The 19,237-nt window shown below is 43.2% G+C and overlaps 1 protein-coding gene across 1 annotated transcript in view; it reads left to right on the top strand.

Moving 5' to 3' along the window:
• Nucleotides 1-19,237, top strand: part of ZZEF1 (zinc finger ZZ-type and EF-hand domain containing 1) — a 137,884-nt gene that overhangs the window by 41,921 nt on the left and 76,726 nt on the right. The window contains exons 10-17 of the mRNA XM_054459311.2: nucleotides 5,071-5,162; nucleotides 5,794-5,942; nucleotides 10,944-11,055; nucleotides 12,072-12,287; nucleotides 13,410-13,510; nucleotides 14,295-14,464; nucleotides 15,087-15,220; nucleotides 18,370-18,440. Coding sequence (XP_054315286.2) covers nucleotides 5,071-5,162; nucleotides 5,794-5,942; nucleotides 10,944-11,055; nucleotides 12,072-12,287; nucleotides 13,410-13,510; nucleotides 14,295-14,464; nucleotides 15,087-15,220; nucleotides 18,370-18,440 — 1,045 coding nt within the window. The remainder of the gene's footprint in view (nucleotides 1-5,070; nucleotides 5,163-5,793; nucleotides 5,943-10,943; nucleotides 11,056-12,071; nucleotides 12,288-13,409; nucleotides 13,511-14,294; nucleotides 14,465-15,086; nucleotides 15,221-18,369; nucleotides 18,441-19,237) is intronic.

Raw genomic sequence — 19,237 nt, 5'->3', positions numbered from 1 at the left:
AACTACAAAAATTAGCTGTTGTGGTGGCAGGGCGCTTGTAATTCCAGCTACTTGAGAGGCTGAGGCATGAGAATCACTTGAACCCGGGAGGTAGAGGTTGCAGTGAACTGAGATCCCAACACTGCCTTCCAGCCTGGGTGACAGAGCAAGACTCTGTTGCAAAAAAACAAAACAAAACAAAGAAGGGTATTTCCAGATATAGCTGATCAAGTATTTGCGTGTCTAGAGGAAGCCTCACTCTTTTCCTAGTGTCAACATAATAATTGCTGATGTGCTTTTCAACTTTGCTGGAGGCTCTTTCCTTATCTCGTGATAAGGTGTTTGTGAGTCTCTCTCTCATTCATCTTGTTGGCTGCCTTGTTATTGTCCTCTGTGTCCCTTTTTTCCTCACTGGACTGATTTGAATCTTGCTGATTCACTAGAGGAAGTGGAATGTTCCAGCAATGATCAGACATTGAAAGGGACTAGCCTTGCTGCTTTGTGTCTGGTTCTCCTCGGCTTTCCTCTCAGCAATGAGTCCTCATGTATTCTCAGTGGTTGCCTCTTCTGTCCTGTTTCCCATATTCATTCTCAGCACTCGTGGAGTCCAGACCCTAGGAGAACATGCTTTTCCCAGCTGCACCTCCTCTCCTCAGTGCTCCTCTTCAGCAGTAGATGCTTAAACCAGATTGTTTGCCTGCAGTTTTCCCTGAGCAGCAACGTTTTCTTTACCGCATCCATCTCCAGCCACACTGAAGGCCATGGCCGGCTGTGAGGCTCCTGCCATCCAAAGTGGGTGGGGCTGGGAGGGGGTGGTGTTAGCTCCTTGTCCCTTTCCCTTCTTCTCACCCAAGAAAGCCAAGACCACCCTGCCAAAGGCCCTCTGCATTTTTCCTTCACTTGCTGAAGACTTGGAATTTTTGTTCCTGGAGCATGTGAGGAAGTGGATTTTTTATTTCTTTATTTTTATTTTTTTTTTTGAGACGAAGTCTCACTCTGTCGCCCAGGCTGGAGTGCAGTGCTGTGATCTCGGCTCACTGCAAGCTCCGCCTCCCGGGTTCAAGCCATTCTCCTGCCTCAGCCTCCTGAGTAGCTGAGACTACAGGCGCCCGCCACGTCACCTGGGTAATTTCTTGTATCTTTAGTGGAGACGGGGTTTCATCATGTTAGCCAGGATGGTCTCGATCTCCTGACCTCGTGAGCCACCGCGCCCGGCTGGATATGGATTTTTAACACTGTTCACGGGCATTTCTCCTGGTAATAAATTTTGCCAGCTCTTGTGCCTGGTCCGATTTGAATATTTTGTTATTTTCCCTGTGTCTTTTACCTACCCAGTTCTCCTTCCTGCTTTTTCCCCTCCTTAGATTGAGTAGATTTTAAAAATCTAGCTGTAGTTTGTGGATGTGTTATTTTTGCCATATGCCTGAGAAACACAAGGGTGGTGATGTGAATGGGTGTGGGGAGCACTGAATTCCTCCTGCTCACTCACTTCAGCCATCACTATCTATTGCTTGTAACTCAGGGTTGATGTCGGTCTCTCTTGTTGCACTGCAAAAAGTAACCCTTAAGGGACAGACAAGAGGAAAGTACTCATGGCCAGAGCTGTTGGGTTTGGGGGTGATTTTTTCTTCCCCTTATTGGAGTAAAAGCTCTTCTCATGGGTACACGTCTGATTCTCCAACTGTGGGGAAGTACCACTTTTGGACAAGTGCCACTGCAGGGCCCACAGAACGCCCAGAGAACTCAAACGCTGATACTTCAGGGGGCTAACGTTCCTGGCAGTCACCACTGTCACTTGGTCTGGTATTTTAAAGGAATACTGGGTGCTACTGATAGGAACAGAAGTGGTAGATTTATTAAATCCTTTAAATCTGATTGGTTATTTTTTTTTCCCTGTTATCTAAAAAGAATAAATTTGGTAAGTGGAGGGCAGGGTGTCAAAACTTGTAGATTTAAAATATCACAGTTCAGCCGGGTGCAGTGGCTCACACCTGTAATCCCAGCAATTTGGGAGGCCGAAGCAGGCGGATCACCTGAGGTCAGGAGTTCGAGACCAGCCTGGCCAACATGGTGAAACCCCATCTCTACTAACAATACATAAATTAGCCAGGCATGGTAGCAGGCACTTGTAGTCCCAGCTACTCGGGAGGCTGAGGCAGGAGAATTGCTTGAACCCGGGAGGCAGAGGTTGCAGTGAGCTGAGATTGCGCCATTGCACTCCCACTTGGGTGACAAGAGCAAAACTCTGTCTCAAAAAAAAAAAAAAAAAAAAAAAAAAATCACAGTCAAACCTGTGAGTTCGGCTGGACACAGTGGCTCATGCCTGTAACTCCGACACTTTGGGAGGCAGAGGTGGGAGGATTGCCTGAGGCCAACAGTTTGAGACCAGCCTGGGTAACATAGTGAGACCCAGTCACTACGAAAAATAAAAAAAAAAATTAGCTGGGCATGGTGGTGTTTGCCTGTGGGCCTGCTTAGGCTGAGGCAGGAGGATTGTTTGAGCCCAGGAGTTTAAGGCCGCAGTGAGTTATGATTGTACCACTGCACTGCAGCCTGGGCAACAGAGCGAGACCCTGTGTCTAAAAAACAAAAGTGAAAAATGAAAAAAAAAACACGTGAGCTGATTTCTTACCAAGAAAAGAAAGCACGGAAGTTTTATTTATTTTTTTAAGGTTTTGTTTTTGTTTTGCCTTTCTGAAAAAATGTCATTGCATATTTGGTGGCAATGTTATTTTAAAAGAGTCTATCTTATTCTGTTGACTTAAATTATTGCTTCTGCTACTACATTGAGACTAACTAAAATTGCTGATTTATCACTTAACTTTTAGACAATACTTTAGCCTTTACATAGATTTCTTTTAAATAGAGACATCCAGGCCTCTGGGAAAAGGTGACAGTTCAATAATTGGGATAGTTTTTAGTATTACTGTTAGTGGAGTTGTGTGAATTTTTGGTAATATGGATTCTTAAAATTGCCTATAGAATTGCTCCTTCATAGAAGTAGATCATAGAGCTTCTGTGTGAATTAGAAAAGGTTCCTTTGGATTTAATTTTCTTAGTTTTGGTGACACATTTTGCACATTGTCATTATAAATTTTTGTTTTCTTGAACTCCATGTAATGAAACAGGAAGCATGAAATTGGTTTTAGTCTTGTCATTTTGATAGGCAGAATTGTTGAGAAAATTCAGAGTCCCAGAAAAAAAAACTTATTTAATGCTGAGTTATATCATTTACAGAAGTTTGAAAGAGAAAGGCAACCTTGGATCTAGCAGAAGACTTTTTCATGACTTGTTAAAGGATAATTACCAACAATCAAAAAAGGACAATAGTGACTGTCATACAAATATAAGTGAACACATTCATACTTTTATTTACTTTAATTTATTAATTCATTCATTTGAGACAGGGTCTCACTCTACTGCCCAGACTGGAGTGTAGTGTTGTGATGATAGCTCACTGCAACTTCCACCTCCCAGGCTCAAGTGATCCTCCCACCCTGGCCTCCCAAGTAGCCAGGATTGCAGGTGTGCACCACCGTGCCCAGCTGATTTTTTTTTTTTTTTTTTTTTTTTTTTTTTTTTTTGAGATGGAGTCTCACTCTGTCACCCAGGCTGGCTAGAGTGCAATGGTGTGATCTCGGCTTACTGCATCCTCCACCTCCCGGGTTCAAGCAATTCTCCTGTCTCATCCTCCTAAGTAGCTGGGATTACAGGTGTGTGCCACCATGCCCAGCGAATTTTGTGTTTTTAGTAAAGATGGGGTTTTCACCATGTTGGCCAGGCTGGTCTTGAACTCCTGACCTCAAGTGAACTGCCTGCCTCAGCCTCCCAAAGTGCTGGGATTATAGGTGTGAGCCACCACACCCACCTTGATTTTTGCTTTTTTTTTTTTTTGGTAGAAATGGGGTCTCACCATGCTGCCCAGGCTGGTTTTGAACTCCCAGGTTCAAGTGATCCACTGGCCTCAGCCTCCCAAAGTGCCGGGATTACAGGCATGAGCTACTGTGCCTGGCCCAGACTTTTTATTTAGCTCATTAATTAATGAGGGAACCAGTAAGATGTTACAAACAGTTCTAAGGAGAATTCATAAAATACATATAGACTAATAAGAATGCTAAAATTAATTTACAAATAGATAGAATATTGATCAGTATCCATAAGGAATAATCAGCAACATTTCCACAGAACACAATGTTTAGTTCTGTGGACAAGAATCGTGTGCATCACTACCAGTGTTCTACAACTTACAGAATTGTAAAATAGCTTAGAGACCATAAAAGGCAGAGACGACCCAAAGAGTGTGTTGGCTGGGACACCCAGTGATTCTTTTTTTTTTTCCATTTCAAAGCCTTTCATAAACTTTCCTGACAAAGTGTTGTAAAGCTAACTAATTCCTTTCTCAGCCACTAAGCCAGTAGGCTTTATCAGCCCAGCCAGCCATCAGCCATGGTTGTAGGTGTGGCTCAGGAAGATGATTGATTGTCCAGTCTTTTGTTGCTTTGGCTTAAATGTTTTATAAACATTTCTTTTTCTTTTTCTTGAGATGGAGTCTCACTCTGTTGCCCAGGCTGGAGTGCAGTGGTGCAGTCTCCAAGCTCTGCCTCCCAGGTTCACACCATTCTCCTGCCTCAGCCTCCCGAGTAGCTGGGACTACAGGCACCCGCCACCACGCCCGGCTAATTTTTTGTATTTTTAGTAGAGACGGGGTTTCACCATGTTAGCCAGGATGGTCTCAATCTCCTGACCTTGTGATCCGCCCACCTCGGCCTCCCAAAGTGCTGGGATTACAGGCGTGAGCCACCGTGCCTGGCCTAAACATTTATTTTCTTATTGTTGCCTCAGAGCAGGGCTGCCTGTGAGGTGGAGGGGATTGTGCCCTGAGAAAGTCGAACCTGGTCAGTTCTCTGCTTACCTGGGGGTTTATCATTGGGGCTGCCTCTGTCCAAAGAGGAAATTTTTCTCTAATTTTCATGAAGATATCAGACCAGTTACCCACCATGCCTCAAAGGATATGGTTTGTTTTTGTTGATCTTAGTTCTTAGGGCTATAAAAATGGGTTAGTTCTCTAACTTGAGTTTTTCCTTTTTTCAGGTTTTCTTACAGAGACTGGAAAAACCAGAGCCAGCACTATTTTTTCTACCGGAACTGAATCTGCCTTCCAAGTTACACAGATAAGAATTATGGTAATTCTCATGCTACTTTCTTTAAGCAATGTTACTACTTTTGTTTTGTTTTTAATTTTTGTGGGTACATAGTAGGTATATATATTTGTGGGGTACATGAGATGTTTTGATACAGGCATGCAATGTGAAATAATCATGCGGAGAATGAGGATGAGCTATCCATCCCCTCAGGCATTTAGTCTTTGTGTTATAAACAATCCAGTTACACTGTTTTAGTTATTTTTCCATGTACAATTAGGTTATTATTGAATATTACCTTTTATTATATTTCAGAAGTCCACGTCATTGGTGTTTTGCTTTTTTTTTTAAGTCAGACCTATGGCTGACCATGTCATTGGTTTTTCATTGAACATTTAATCATTATTAAATGTGTCAGGCCTGTAGCAGAGGGCAGGGACACAAAGATGGATAGATTGTAAAGTCTTTGAAATGGTGAGACTATAAGGATTGAGAAAGTTAAGGAACATTTCTTGGGAAACAGCTTTCTTATTTTTTCAGGGCTTAATATATTTGAAATATTGTTCATTGGTCTCGTTTTGTTTTAACCTGTTTGAATTTAACCATGCTGGAAACAAAACGGCCACAGAACTTTTGCCCCTTTGATAGACTTCATCCTAATCTCTGTTTCCAGGTTCGACGTGGTGGCATTGGTGCCCAGTGTGGGTTGGTATTTGCGTATAACTCATCTTCTGATAAATTTTGTGCAGAAGAACACTTCAAAAGGTTTGAAAAATATGACAAATGGAAGCTTCAGGAGCTCAGGCAATTTGTAAAAAGCAGGTAAGAAGGTAAAAAAATCTTTGTAGAACAAAGATCTACAGAACAAAAATCTTTGTAGATAATAAGAATGTATTCATGCTCATTGGTGAACTATGCTTGCTTGTCTTCATAGAAAAGGTGCCACGAATCCATCTCAGTGGCCAATAAGCCTTCATTGCTTTCTAGTAGCATATCTGAAGATGGGTGTGTTAATTTGTTCATAGCATGTTACTCAGTCCCTTTTGTGGCCAGGGGCACACATCTTCACAATGGCTGGGTAATGATCTATCTATGCCTGAATTGTGGACAGCCTGCGTTCTTTAGCCATTGCCCCAACCCCCCTTCTCCCATTCCTGCTTTTAACACAAATATTTATTGAGTACCTACTATGTGCCAGGTCTGAGGCTAGGTGCTGAAGATACTGTAATGAGGAAATTGGCACAGTTCTTGCTTTGTATAGCTTACTGTTTAGCTCAGACGACAGGTAAGAAAACTTGCAGTATCAACAGTGTTATGAATGTGCTGTAGGGGAGAGAGGGCGCTGTGGGGACACAGGGCAGAGCGGCCCTCCTGATCAGAGACATCTTTCTGGAGCAAGTGTTGTTATGCTGTTTATGAAGGATGAGTTGGAGTTGATTGGCCACTGGAAGGAGAATGTCCTAAGCAGAGAGGGCAGCTTCATGGGCCCAGAGGTGAAGCATGGCACATTGAAGGAATGGGCAGGTCCCGTGTTTCTGAGAGATACTCGGAGGGAGGGTGGTGAGAGATGCAGCTGGAGAGCTGGGAAAGGGCAGGGCATTCAGGGCTTTGTCTCTGTTTCTGTATCCTTAAAGCATCATGTGAGGGGAAATGGCGGGGGAATCTGTTGAGGCATTTCCAGAAAAGCAAGGGGCTCAAATGCATGTTGTAGAAGCACTGCTCAGGATCATGTTGTGTGTAGTATGGACTGGAGGAGAGCAAGTCTGGAGGCAGCTGGGCTGGGAGGAGGTTGTCACTTATTGCCTAGGAAGCCAGTGGGTGTCCCCTGCTAGAGCAGCAGCAGCAGCAGCAGCAGCAGTGGAGAGATGTGGACCAAGAGACCACTAGGAGGGAGAAGCGACAGGACCAGGTGATTGACTGAATGTGGAACAGGAGAGGGAAAAAAGCTTCATCGGCAGTGAATCCTGGCTTTTGGCTTGAGCAGGTGGGGAAATTGGTAGTGCCTTTCTTACCCTGGGGAAAAACAGGTTTGTGGGGAAGAAGATGAGCTCAGATTTTCTTCTGTTGAATTTGAAGTTCTGAGAAACCTTTGAGGTGTTCGGTAGCCAGTGGATAAACAGGTCAGGAGCCAGGAAGAGAAGTTTGTGCTGAAGGTACAGATATGAGAGGCATTTAAACGATAATTTAAAATGTAGAAATAGGCCAAGTGTGGCAGCTCATGCATGTAATCCCAGCATTTTGGTAGGCCAAGGTAGGTGGATTTTGAGCCCTGGGGATTGAGACCAGCCTGGGCAACATAGTGAGACCCCCGTCTCTAAAAAAAAAAAAAAACATAAAAATTAGCTGGGCATGATATCACGTGCCTGTAGTCCCAGCTACTTGGAAGGCTGAGGCGGGAGGATCCCTTGAGGTTGAGGCTGCAGTGAACTATCTTCATGCCACTGCACTCCTGCCTGGGTGACAGAGTGAGATCCTGCCTCAAAAATAAATAAATAAATAAATAAAATGTAGAAATGGAAGAGATCATTCTGCAAGAGTGGGTGAACTGGGAAGAGAAGAGAACTTAGGTCGACATGAGACACACCAGGCTTTAAGGGGCAACAAGGAAAACTCAGCCAGACAAGCAGCAGGAAAGCCAGGGCCTCATGAAGTAAAGCCGTGTCCTCATGAAGTCAAGGGAAAATAATGTTTGAGGGAATGGGCGATGGTGTCAGATGTTACCCAGGAGTCAGAAGGTAAAGTCTAGAAGTGGATCTGTCGGATGTAGCCACTGGTGCCCTCTTGGAGAAGGTTGCCTCCCCTATTGCTACTAGTGAGTTAAAATTCAAGAAGCTAAGACAAGAAAAAAAAACAAAACTCAAGGAGCTGAAACCCTGAACTTGCCTACATTATTTCATGGGTAGTGGATTGCTGGTGTTAATAGAAGCCTTTCAACACCATCCATTGCAGTACTACTTGAGCTTCAGTGTGCATACATATCAGCCAGGGAATTTGTGAAAATGCACATTCTGATTCAAGAGCTCTGGGTGGGGTCTGAGACTGATTTCTAACAGGCTCTCAGGTGATTCTGATGCTACCTGCCTGTGGACCATACTTGAAATCGTAAGGATCTCGAATAATTCACTCTTCTTGCTGCAATTCCTTTAGCGGCATTCCTGGCAAAGGTTCGATCAGCCTCTCTACAATAGTGTTGATGGAAAACTCACCACGTATCAGGCACTTCAGTAATCAGAATTTGTTCAGTTGAAATCCACATTTGTAATGCCTCTTCAGTGGTCTTCCTTTCAGCCCTCTAATGATTTTGAACAAACGTCCTTCACTCCTAAAGTCTCCCTTCCGTTACACATGTAGGCCTTTCTAAACACTGCTTTTCTTTTTAAATAATAGCTAGAGATGACACTGGGTTTTAAGCAGCTATGTCCTACTCTTGGGACAAATTAAAATAGGTCATTTCCCCTAAACCTACTGTTAAACAAGGTCTTTTACATCTTATACAGGATGATTTTTTTTTAACCTAAATACAGGCCTATTCACCACTCCCTTAATGATTTTAGCTCCTGATTCCAGACTGAATGACTCTTAAATCGTGATTTTGTTGGCCTACATATTCACTAGTCCCTCTCCAGTTTGGAAATCAAAATATTAATGTGCATGCAATTTCTTTTTGCCTTTTTTTTTTTGGTCATGTCCTCCTGGTCCGGCGTTGGTCAGTCAGCATGCTCCAGAGTCAGCAGTTGGTGCTGTGCCTACGTAAGAGGACTAGTATTCAGCTCTCTTCCATCTTGCCTACTATGTAGTGCAGTGTAGGGAACAAGATTGCTTCTCTCTGTTCTCTGACACCCTGCCAGCTTTCTGTATCTCGAAGATTTCCTTGACAACTCCCTAAGAGTAGATTAAAAAATCTTTAAGCTTATGATATTGATGAAACTCATTGACATGGTTTTGGGTTGAGAGAATACCGTTTCCCATTAGGGTTAACTGTGTCATGAAAGGTTTATGCCAAGAAAGACTTACGTTAAGAAGGGACATTTTGCCGGGCACGGTGGCTCACACCTGTAATCCTAGCACTTTGGAAAGCCGAGGCGGGTGGATCACTTGAGGTCAGGACTTGAGGTCAGAAACCAGCCTGGCCAAGATGGTGAAACCCTGTCTATACTAAAAATACAAAAAAATTAGCCAGGTGTGGTGGCGGGCGCCTGTAATCCCAGCTACTTGGGAAGCTGAGGCAGGAGAATCTTTTGAACCTGGGAGGTGGAGGTTGCAGTGAGCCAAGATTGTGCCACTGCACTGCAGCTTGGGCGACAGAGCGAGACTCCATCTCAAAAAAAAAAAAAAAAAAAAAGGGACATGTTTTCTCTCTGTTACAGAACCTACTCAGGATTGTCTTCTTGCCATAATTCCCTCTTTTTGGTAGTTTTACCCATATAAAATACTAATGTGTCGCCAGCTTGGTGGCTATATAACAGACTGAATAGTGTAAAGTTTTAGGAATGTTACTTGAAAAAACTGCTGTTTTTCTCCTTGGTATTTATTTATATTATTTTTTTTTTTTTTTTTTGAGGTAGAATTTTTGCTCTTGTTGCCCAGGCTGGAGTGCAGTGGCGCGATCTTGGCTCACCGCAACCTCCGCCTCCCGGGTTCAAGCGATTGCCGTGCCTCAGCCTGCCGAGTAGCTGGGTTTACAGGCATGCGCCACCACACCTTGCTAATTTTGTATTTTTAGTAGAGACAGAGTTTCTTCATGTTGGTCAGGCTGGTCTCAAATTTCTGACCTCAGGTGCTCTGCCTGCCTCGGCCTCCCAAAGTGCTGGGATTACAGGTGTGAGCCACCATGCTTGGCCTTATTTTTATATTTTTTTGAGATGGAGCCTTGCTCTGTCACCCAGGCTGGAGTGCAATGGCGTGATCTCAGCTCACTGCAACCTCCATCTCCTGGGTTCAAGTGATTCCCCTGCCTCAGCCTCTTGAGTAGCTGAGATCACAGGTGTGCACCACCACACCTGGCTAATTTTTTGTATTTTTAGTAGAGACAGGGTTCACCATGTTTACCAGGCTGGTCTCAAACTCCTGACCTCAAGTGACCCACCCGCCTCAACCTCCTAAAGTGCTTACGAGCGTGAGCCATTGTGCCCGGCACGTCTTAGTTAATTCCTGAAAAGGGAGTAGCATTTAAGTGTTTAGCTTTTAAAAAGAAGTGGCATACATTCTCTTAAAAAGGAGAGAAAATATCTCTTCAGCCTCAAGGCTGGAATGTTTTTCTGAAAGGACTTCTCAAGAAACAGACAAGAATACTGAGGCCTACGAAGTTTGGGGTTTTTGTTTTTTTGGACCTCCAGGATCTGAAAGCCCTCAGATGTTTACCCATCAGCTATTGCAAGTGACCCAAACCTCAGGTTGGTCATAAACATGTTAGCCAGACCTAGGGAAAGAAAACCAAGCCTGCCTGTTTTCTGGAACCTTCCAGAAGCACATGCCAGCTGTTGCATTGGACCTTATTCCTGAGTCATCCACGATGCCCGACTTTCTGTCTCATTCTTCAGATGAGCCAATTATCTAGAGAAGCAAACTTTCTCCTTAGTTCCCAGATTATATTTGGGGCTGATGTAGTTCCCAGTTCATAGAGAAGGAGACTGAGCAATGGAAAGGCAATACTACCAACTGTCTCATGTGCTCACAGGGTACCAGGTATCATACTCAGCTCTTGATTGTTCACTGACAGGCTACAGATACAAGTTACATGCCACTTAGATGATACCTTATTTGTTAGACCCTTGAGAAGTTTCAAAATAAGGAAATGTTTTGTGAATACTCTTGTCTTTACAGGATTGGTTGCTCATCTGATGACCTTGGAGAGGATGATCCTATTGGCTGGTTTGAACTGGAAGAAGAATGGGATGAAGCAGATGTGAAGCTGCAACAGTGCAGGGTTGCCAAAGTAAGCATTAGTGAGTCGTTTGCCCACTCCCCTCCTTTTATTCTGTGTTTTTTGAGTAGTGATTGTGTATCAGCCCTGTGCCAATGCTGGAACCCCAGAGGCGAATCTACCTTCAGGGAGTTCATACTCTATGGGAGAGACAGATGTGTAAGACAGTGTGATATGAGCTATGATAAAAGGAGAAACAGAGGGCTTTTGGCAACCAGGGGAAAAATATTTAACTCGAAAGCTGCTCAGGAAAGGTGGTGTGATGCCAAATGTTGAAGATTAAGTTATCATCTTTAGCCAGGCTACAATGTGTGGAGGAGGGCATCTCAGGCTGAGAACACAGACATCAACTCAAGAGAGATGTGTTTCCATAGAAAGGACCAATCATTATTTGGCTGCTTAATTTTTTTCTAAACCTTGGATGTAAATCTCACGCTTAAATAAGGAATTAGGAACTCTCTTAAGGGCACGTAATAGTAGGTGCTCGGTAAAAATTTACGCAGTTGAATAGTGTGTTCTGAAAGGCCCTTAACAAAGAGCTCTCACCATAAGAAGCAAGTAGTTTGCATGAAAGTTGGGTTTGGAAAATGGCCCTAGATTTGAGTAGACAGGACTGTTTTCCTGGGTTTCTAGCTTAGGGGTTGCATATATCATTTGGGTGCTTTGAGGTGGAGGGCGTTGACTGTTTTCGTCATATATCTGATTTCTGTTTCAAAATGACTGCCACAGAGCAAACGTACTTTTCTTCATCCCCTCTATTCCAGTTTTTGCCTCAAAGAGGGAGTAATGATGCAATTTTCCTTACTGTAATCTACCCAAACCTGACTTTATTCAACATTTGTATTGTCTTTTTTTTCTGTGTACTGTAAATACTGGACTTACATTTTGTGTCCCTAGTGCTGAGCATAATGTTTCCTAATAAATTACGAAAATCGTAGGAAGACCTTCCCGGAAAGGCCTTTTTCCCTCTTTCATCAGTATTCAGGGATTCTGAGTTCTTCTATTGAAATCTCTCTTGTCCTGTCCAGTATTTGATGGTGAAGTTCCTCTGCACCCGTCAGGAGTCAGCAGAGCGCTTGGGAGTGCAAGGCTTGAGCATCAGTGGGTACCTCCGGCCTGCAAGAGCAGAAGCAGAACAGAGCGTCACCTGTGCTCACTGCAGAAAGGACACAGAGGAGAGTGTCTGTGGGGCCACGCTGCTCCTCAGGACCCTTCAGTTTATCCAGCAGCTCGCCCATGACCTGGTAGGGCTTCCTCAGTTGTTAGACCACATTCCTTTAGGAAAAGTGAATGACAGTATTCAGAGAAATGAACACCAACTGATAAAACCTGGCCCTGCGGAAGCCAATAGGACAGGCATTGTACTGCTGCAGGGACATGAAAAGCTGAGGAAAGTGAGCTGTTGGGTATTCATGGCATGAGTCAGTGAAGTGGCCTGTGAGTCATTGAGTGGCCTGTGGCCATCATTGTGGCTTCTCCCGGAGTAGACGTACAGACACGTCTTCAAGAGCCCTGGCCGTGGCTGCCATGGGGAAACAAACAGAACCGAGTTCATGGGATTTGCACCTTCTTTAAGTCCTAGAAGAATTATAACTGAGGTCTAGGTGAATTCTCACTATTTACTGAAAATATGAAAATAATGGCAGGATTTCGAATCAAAAATGATTTTTTGATTTCTAACTTTTTTGATACTGACTCTTACAGTCAGTAATATAACACAGTGACACCTCACTCAAAGGAAGGTGCTTACAGCCATCACCATAGCCTCGGGAGTTCAGTGGATGGAGCCCTCGCATGTGTAGTGCATAGCAGTGTCCACTCTTGGTCCCCATTCTGCTTCAGGCACATTCAGAGGCTGGTGACTCAGTTCATATAAGGTTTGTTTGGTCTTTGTTATTCAGACTTCCTATCACAGTAGAAAAGAGCAAATAAGAAGGAGAAGCCTGGAAATAACAGGCATGCTTACGGAAGGACTGATACCTTTCAGCCCACACACGGGGAAGGCGTCAGTATATTGTTGTACAGTCCTGGACAGTGATCATCCAGGAAAGACTGGCTTATGTGCTGGGTTAGGAAGTCAGGAGCGTTCATGGATACGTGTGTGTGTGTGTTGTGTGTGTATATATATAGATACACTTACATACATACATACGTACATATAACACACACGTACATTTTAGAAGGTTTCAAACCAAAAATAGTTGTTGGCAAACCTTTTCGTAGTTAAGAGTAAGCATCAGTAATATGAAAGTCTCACTCATGTAGAGTCACCTCATCCCTTTACAATTAGAAGTAAATGAGCCATTACAGTATTTCTCTAAATGCATTTTTCAATTTTATTTATTCTGATCTTTATAACTTTTTAGGTGCAGCAGAAGGAAAGTGGCTTAAAATATAAATCTTTTCTGGACTTCGCGGGTCTTGATTTGCAGATCTTCTGGAATTTTTACAGTAAATTAAAGCAAAAGTAGGTCAGAATTTGTTATAAGGTGATGATCACATAAACTGAAAACACTGAGTTTTACTATTCTAAGTGGATTTTTTTTTGCTAATTTTTTTTTACTTCCTACCAGTGTTTATAGTTCGATTTAAAAGATATGGTTATTATTGAAAATAACACCTCAGATTTCTATAAAATATTTAGGCAGTAGTAAGCAGGTCAAGCATTACAGTACTGTCCTCATTTTACAGATGAAAAAGTAGGATCAGAAATGAACTTCCTGCCTGGGCGCGGTGGCTCACACCTGTAATCCCAGCACTTTGGGAGGCCGAGGCGGGTGGATCACAAGGTCAGGAGTTCGAGACCAGCCTGGCCAATATGGTGAAACCCCGTCTCTACTAAAAATACAAAAATTAGCTGGATGTGGTGGTGGGCACCTGTAATCCCAGCTACTTGGGAGGCTGAGGCGGAAGATTTGCTTGAACCTGGGAGGCTGAGTTGCAGTGAGCTGAGATCGCACCACTGCACTCCAGCCTGGGAGACAGAGTGAGACTCGGTCTCAAAACAACAACTACAACAACAACAACAAAAAAGAAATGAACTTCCTTCCCCACAGTGGGCAGAGTCAGATGGGATCTGTTTCCAGACATTTAGTACAGTGTTCTTTCTGGTCCACCCTTCTTCCTCTCAGTTGGCATTATTTTCATCCAGCCTGATGCCTAGAGGAAAGTCCTTTGTAGACAGCTATATGGCTTTGGAGAGTAAATGCAACTTGCCCTTTTGCTCTCTGATGTTTTTTGTCTTTCTGTAGCCCGAGGGAAGAATGCATCTCTGCCCAAACCCTGCTTCTGCAGCTCCTCCAGAGCTGCTTCTCTGTGCTGCAGGGAGATGTACTGGCTGCTTCTGAGGAGGAAAAGGCTCCAATCCAGAGCCCTAAAGGAGTAGAGGCTGCCAAGGAGCTCTACACACACTTGTGTGATGGTAGGGATTTGGGTTTTCTCTTTAATACAACCCTGTGTAGGTAGCCTGGAGGGCCTCTTGCTATAGAGAAGAGGGCTGTCCTATGATGATGCGAGCCAGAAAGGGATTGCTGCTGTGGGAATCCCCCAGAAAGGGATTGCTGCTGTGGGAAACGAGTGTTTCCTCTGATGCTCTTTTGAGTTAGTGGTTTGAGTTCAGGATTTATTCCTTCCTCAACTGACTTCTCTTCCTCCTGGTTTCAGATCTATAGCTGTGTTATGTTGAGAGTTATTACTGTCGTACTATTGAGCCTTAGCTTCAACTAAGTCACTGAGATGAGGCTGATAGATGGAGGGGGAGTGAAACACGTGACCTTCTGAAGTTATATTTAAGGCTTTGCCAAATTGTGTCTCAAAAGGACAGGGAAGTAATGACATAAAAACTGATAAATACGGTCTTTGTTTTAGTTAAATGAAAGCAAATAAAAAATAATTTTTTATACTGCCTGGCCTGTACAGAAATACTTCTTCACTCTGGTATTAAGTACAAAATGGAGAGTAGTGAATTTATAGGCTAGTTATAGCAGATGTATAAGCGAATAGATGGAATATATGAAAGCTGATGCCATTGTTCATTTTATCAGTGGTAGACAAGGTGGATGGAGACTCTGTGCCCATGGAGATACTAAAACAAGAAGTCAGGAATACCCTTCTCAATGGGGCTGCCATCTTCTTTCCTAATCGACAGACCCGACGGAATCATCTCTTTACCATGATGGTAATTATTACTAAAAGTCTGGATTCAATGTCTGAAGTCTGTGAGGATGAAATTTGCTAGGCTTTGTTATCTCTGAATATATTGTCTGTTGCAATGTCCCAGATGTGTATTAATATTATATGCAGAGCTTTGTGTGGGACAGATATCTAAGGACATGGCACTCTACTCAGAGTGGGATGACACGTATTCCCAATCTGTGTTTCATGATCTGATGTCTCACAAAGTGACAGTGTAGTCTCCTTCATCTTTGTGACTTGCCTACAACCATCCTTTCTTTTCAACATTTTACCTTTGTATTATAGGCAAATTCAAAACAAATACCAAAGCCAACTAAATAGTATAGTGAATGTCCCTGTCCCCCAAATTTACCTGTCACCTAGCTTCCACAGTCGTAAACTCAATGCTAATCTTGTTTTACCTACAGTGTACATCACCCCCCTTTCCTCCTTTCCCCACTGACCATTATTATTTCAAAGTAACTTCCTGACATTTGATTCATAAATATTTCAGTGTATATCTGCAAAACAAATACCAGCAAGTTTTTTTGTTTGTTTGTTTTTAGATAGGTTCTTGTTCTGTTGCCCAGGCTGGAGTGCAGTGGTGCAATCACAACTCACTGCGTTCTCTGTCTCCCAGGCTCAAGCACTCCTCCCACCTCAGCCTCCCAAGTAGCTGGGACTACCGGTGCATGCCACCACGCCTGGCTAATTTTTGTATTTTTTGTAGAGATGAGTTTTGCCATATTGCCCAGGCTGAACTTGAAGCCCAAGGCTCAAGCGATTGGCCCACCTCAGCCTCCCAAAGTGCTGGGATTACAGGCATGAGCCACTCGCCAGGCCAGTATCACCAAGTTTTATTCCTTAAATGGTTCTTGTCACTCCCCTAGACCACTTCTTCATGTTCCTCAGACAGTATTTGGGGTGAAAAATGCTTTTAGTATCTATAAGCACTGTGTTACCAAATGGAATATTCTATACAAAGATCCAGGTTTTTAATTCTGAAGGAAGTATTTCTATATGAAAATGAGTATGATACATGAAAAAATGTAAAACAAAACAAAAATTTTTCTCTCTAGGCCATATCAGAAACACCTAGGTAGAGGAACTTCACAGGTTCCTGTGTTACAATGATGGTAAAAACAGGGAAGTATAAGTATCCCAAGGGGACAAATTAGAGAAATGTGTACAAGAAAGCAAAATTATAGGCCAATCTTACTTATGAACATAGTTAGAAGAACCCTAATGAAATATTAATTAACCAGTCCAACAATATATAAACAAAATTATGGCCAAGTTGGATTTATGCTGGAAATCCAGTGATGGTTCAGCAGTAGAAAATCTGTAAATGAAATCAGAGAGGAAAAAAAAAAATCACTAAATGCAGAAAAGTTTTTAATAAGATTAAATTCTGATGATTAAAACAACGAAACAGTATGTTTTCATTAGCAAACTCAAGATAGAAGGAAACTCCTTTAATCTGGTAGAGGGCATGTATCCAAAACCTACAATAAGCAATGTATTTGATGGATCACTAGAAGCATTCCTTTCAAAATGTGGAATAAGACAAGGATGCTTAATGTCATTGCTTCTCTTTGATGTTGCATTGGAGGGCCTAGCTAGTGCTGTAGGACAAGGGAAAGAAGTGTTAATAGAAAGAATAAAACAAATATTTATTTGTTTTGATATGATTATAGATTACTTTTTATTGTCTGTGTAGTCAAGCAACTAATAGAATTATTTAAAAGAATTTGACAAAGGAAACTAGATACAGCATTTTAAAAAGGCGTTTCTAATGCAACAACCAATGAGCAGACATAAGAAAAGTGGTCTATGGGATGCACAAAGGCCTATAGAAATAAAGGAGAGAAGCCGGGCGTGGTGGCACACCCCTGTAGTCACAGCTACTCAGGAGGTTGAAGCCGGAGAATCGCTTGAACCCGGGAGGCAGAGGTTGTGGTGAGCGGAGATCACGCCACTGCACTTCACCCTGGGCAACAGAGCGAGATTCCGTCTCAAAAAAAAAAAAAAGGGAGGGAACAAAAGAAACAAAATGTGGTCCCTGATGGCAAAGGGCTGCAGTCTAATTGGGGACACCTGCCACAAGGAAAAACTTATTCCATATGCAAGAGGAGAATCATGTTGAGGCTAAGTGATTGAGGAAGGTTTCAGAGAAGAGGAAGGATATTTGTGTAATTCCAGCTACATATAAAATTTGCATATCAGCTTGAGGAATCACTTCTCACTTTGTGAGTTACATAACCTTTGACAGCATCAGCTGACCTGACCCACTGGACTGTGGGTGGGTCTCTATCCTACTTGTTTGGTGCAAGTATTTACCAGGTAGCTGAGCAAATGATTAATTTCCTAGCATGTGTCCTACACAGAAAATACAAACAGGACATAGGACTTTTTGAATGCCATTGGTGTCTTCTCATGCTGAGAAGTTAAATAGCAATGCCAGCCTTTTATATAGTGCTAAGCGATTGTCTTTCCATCAGGTGCCTCCTCAATATCTTCGGATACCATACCCTTAAGAGCTGTGATTGCTCTTGGGATGGCATGTCCAATGGCAAAAAGTATATATCAGCTGGATGCAGTGGCTCACGCCTGTAATCCCAGCACTTTGGGAGGCAGAGGTTGTGGATCACCTGAGGTCAGGAGTTCAAGAGCAGCCTGGCCAACATGGTGAAACCCCATCTCTACTAAAAATACAAAAATTAGCCAGGCGTGGGAGTGGGCTCCTGTAATCCTAGATGCTTGGGAGGCTGAGGCAGGAGAATTGCTTGAACGCGGAAGGCAGAAGTTGTAGTGAGCTGAGATCACGCCATTGCACTCCAGCCCGGGCAACAAAAGCGAAATTCTGTCTCAAAAAAAAGTATATCTCTTTTTGAGGTCATTTCCCTAAGCAGGAAACTTGAACCTCCTGTTGACTTTGGCAGTGAACCAAGTGCACCTACCACCTTGTGTTTAGATGGTTGGTTCTGCTCCATCTTAGCACTTGAGCAGGTTTTAGTGGGATGCTGTGAGGTAGTCTGCTGGCCTGGCATCCTCATACTTGGGAACAGTGGGATGGTGATGTTTCATTGCTGCTCTAGGTCTCTGGGATGTCATGGACTAGATTTTCTGAATATACAATTTCTGGTTTTCTAGAAGAACGTCACCGAGCAGGAGCACAAGCAGTCCCTGCAACTCACTTTCCGTTCACTGTGCACGTATTTTAGGTAAGTTGATCATTCTTTTTAATTGTCGGATAACTCAAATCTTTGCAGAGTTGTTTTCTTGAGCTTGCCCTTCCTTTCATGTGCCTTCGAAGTAGTACTTCCTTCCACTCAGTTAGAAAGCCGAGTTTCTGTGGGTGACCCAAATAGTGGTAAAATAATAATCTTGTTGACAGCCCAATCCAGTTCCCATCCATTTTAAGACAATTTCAAATTGAGCCCATTGAGGGTCTTTTTGAACACTTTAGTTTCCAAGTGATGTTTAACAACAAAAACTGAAGCCAAAGGAATGTAGGGTCCTGTATTCGTGTCACGGTAAAACCAGCTACGGAAGCCCAGAATGATAGTTTGTAGAAGGAAGTGTGCTGGGAGGGGAGGGCTTCGAGATTTTTGCCTGTTTCAACTACCAGAGAAGCTAAATGGGCCTGTAGGCTTCATTACTAGAGGTATTGACTCTTGAAGGAGGAAGGGAACTAATATCCTTAGTGACTGCCTGCAAGTCAGACTATACCTGGAATGGATGCCAGACTTAGAGGGCTGTCTGTTTAAAATGTGCTCAGAATCAAGTAGCAAGGATGCTGAAGGGGCCTGGGGCTGTCCTGTGAAAACATTCGAAGACACAAGGAACGTTTAGCCAGGACTTTCAAGCTAGCAGTCATGAGATGAGGTGTATTTCATATTGGTGGCCAAGGTGATTTATTCATCAGCCTTCTACCTCAGGGTCTCTTCCAGGACTGGAGGATTTGTGAGTCTGTGCTAATGGAAGCACATGGTGGACAGACAGCGGCACAGCCCCAGCT

The sequence above is a fragment of the Pongo pygmaeus genome, chromosome 19 (assembly GCF_028885625.2).
Source record: "Pongo pygmaeus isolate AG05252 chromosome 19, NHGRI_mPonPyg2-v2.0_pri, whole genome shotgun sequence".
Lineage (NCBI taxonomy): Eukaryota > Metazoa > Chordata > Mammalia > Primates > Hominidae > Pongo > Pongo pygmaeus.
This window is presented reverse-complemented; position numbering and strand designations above follow the sequence as displayed.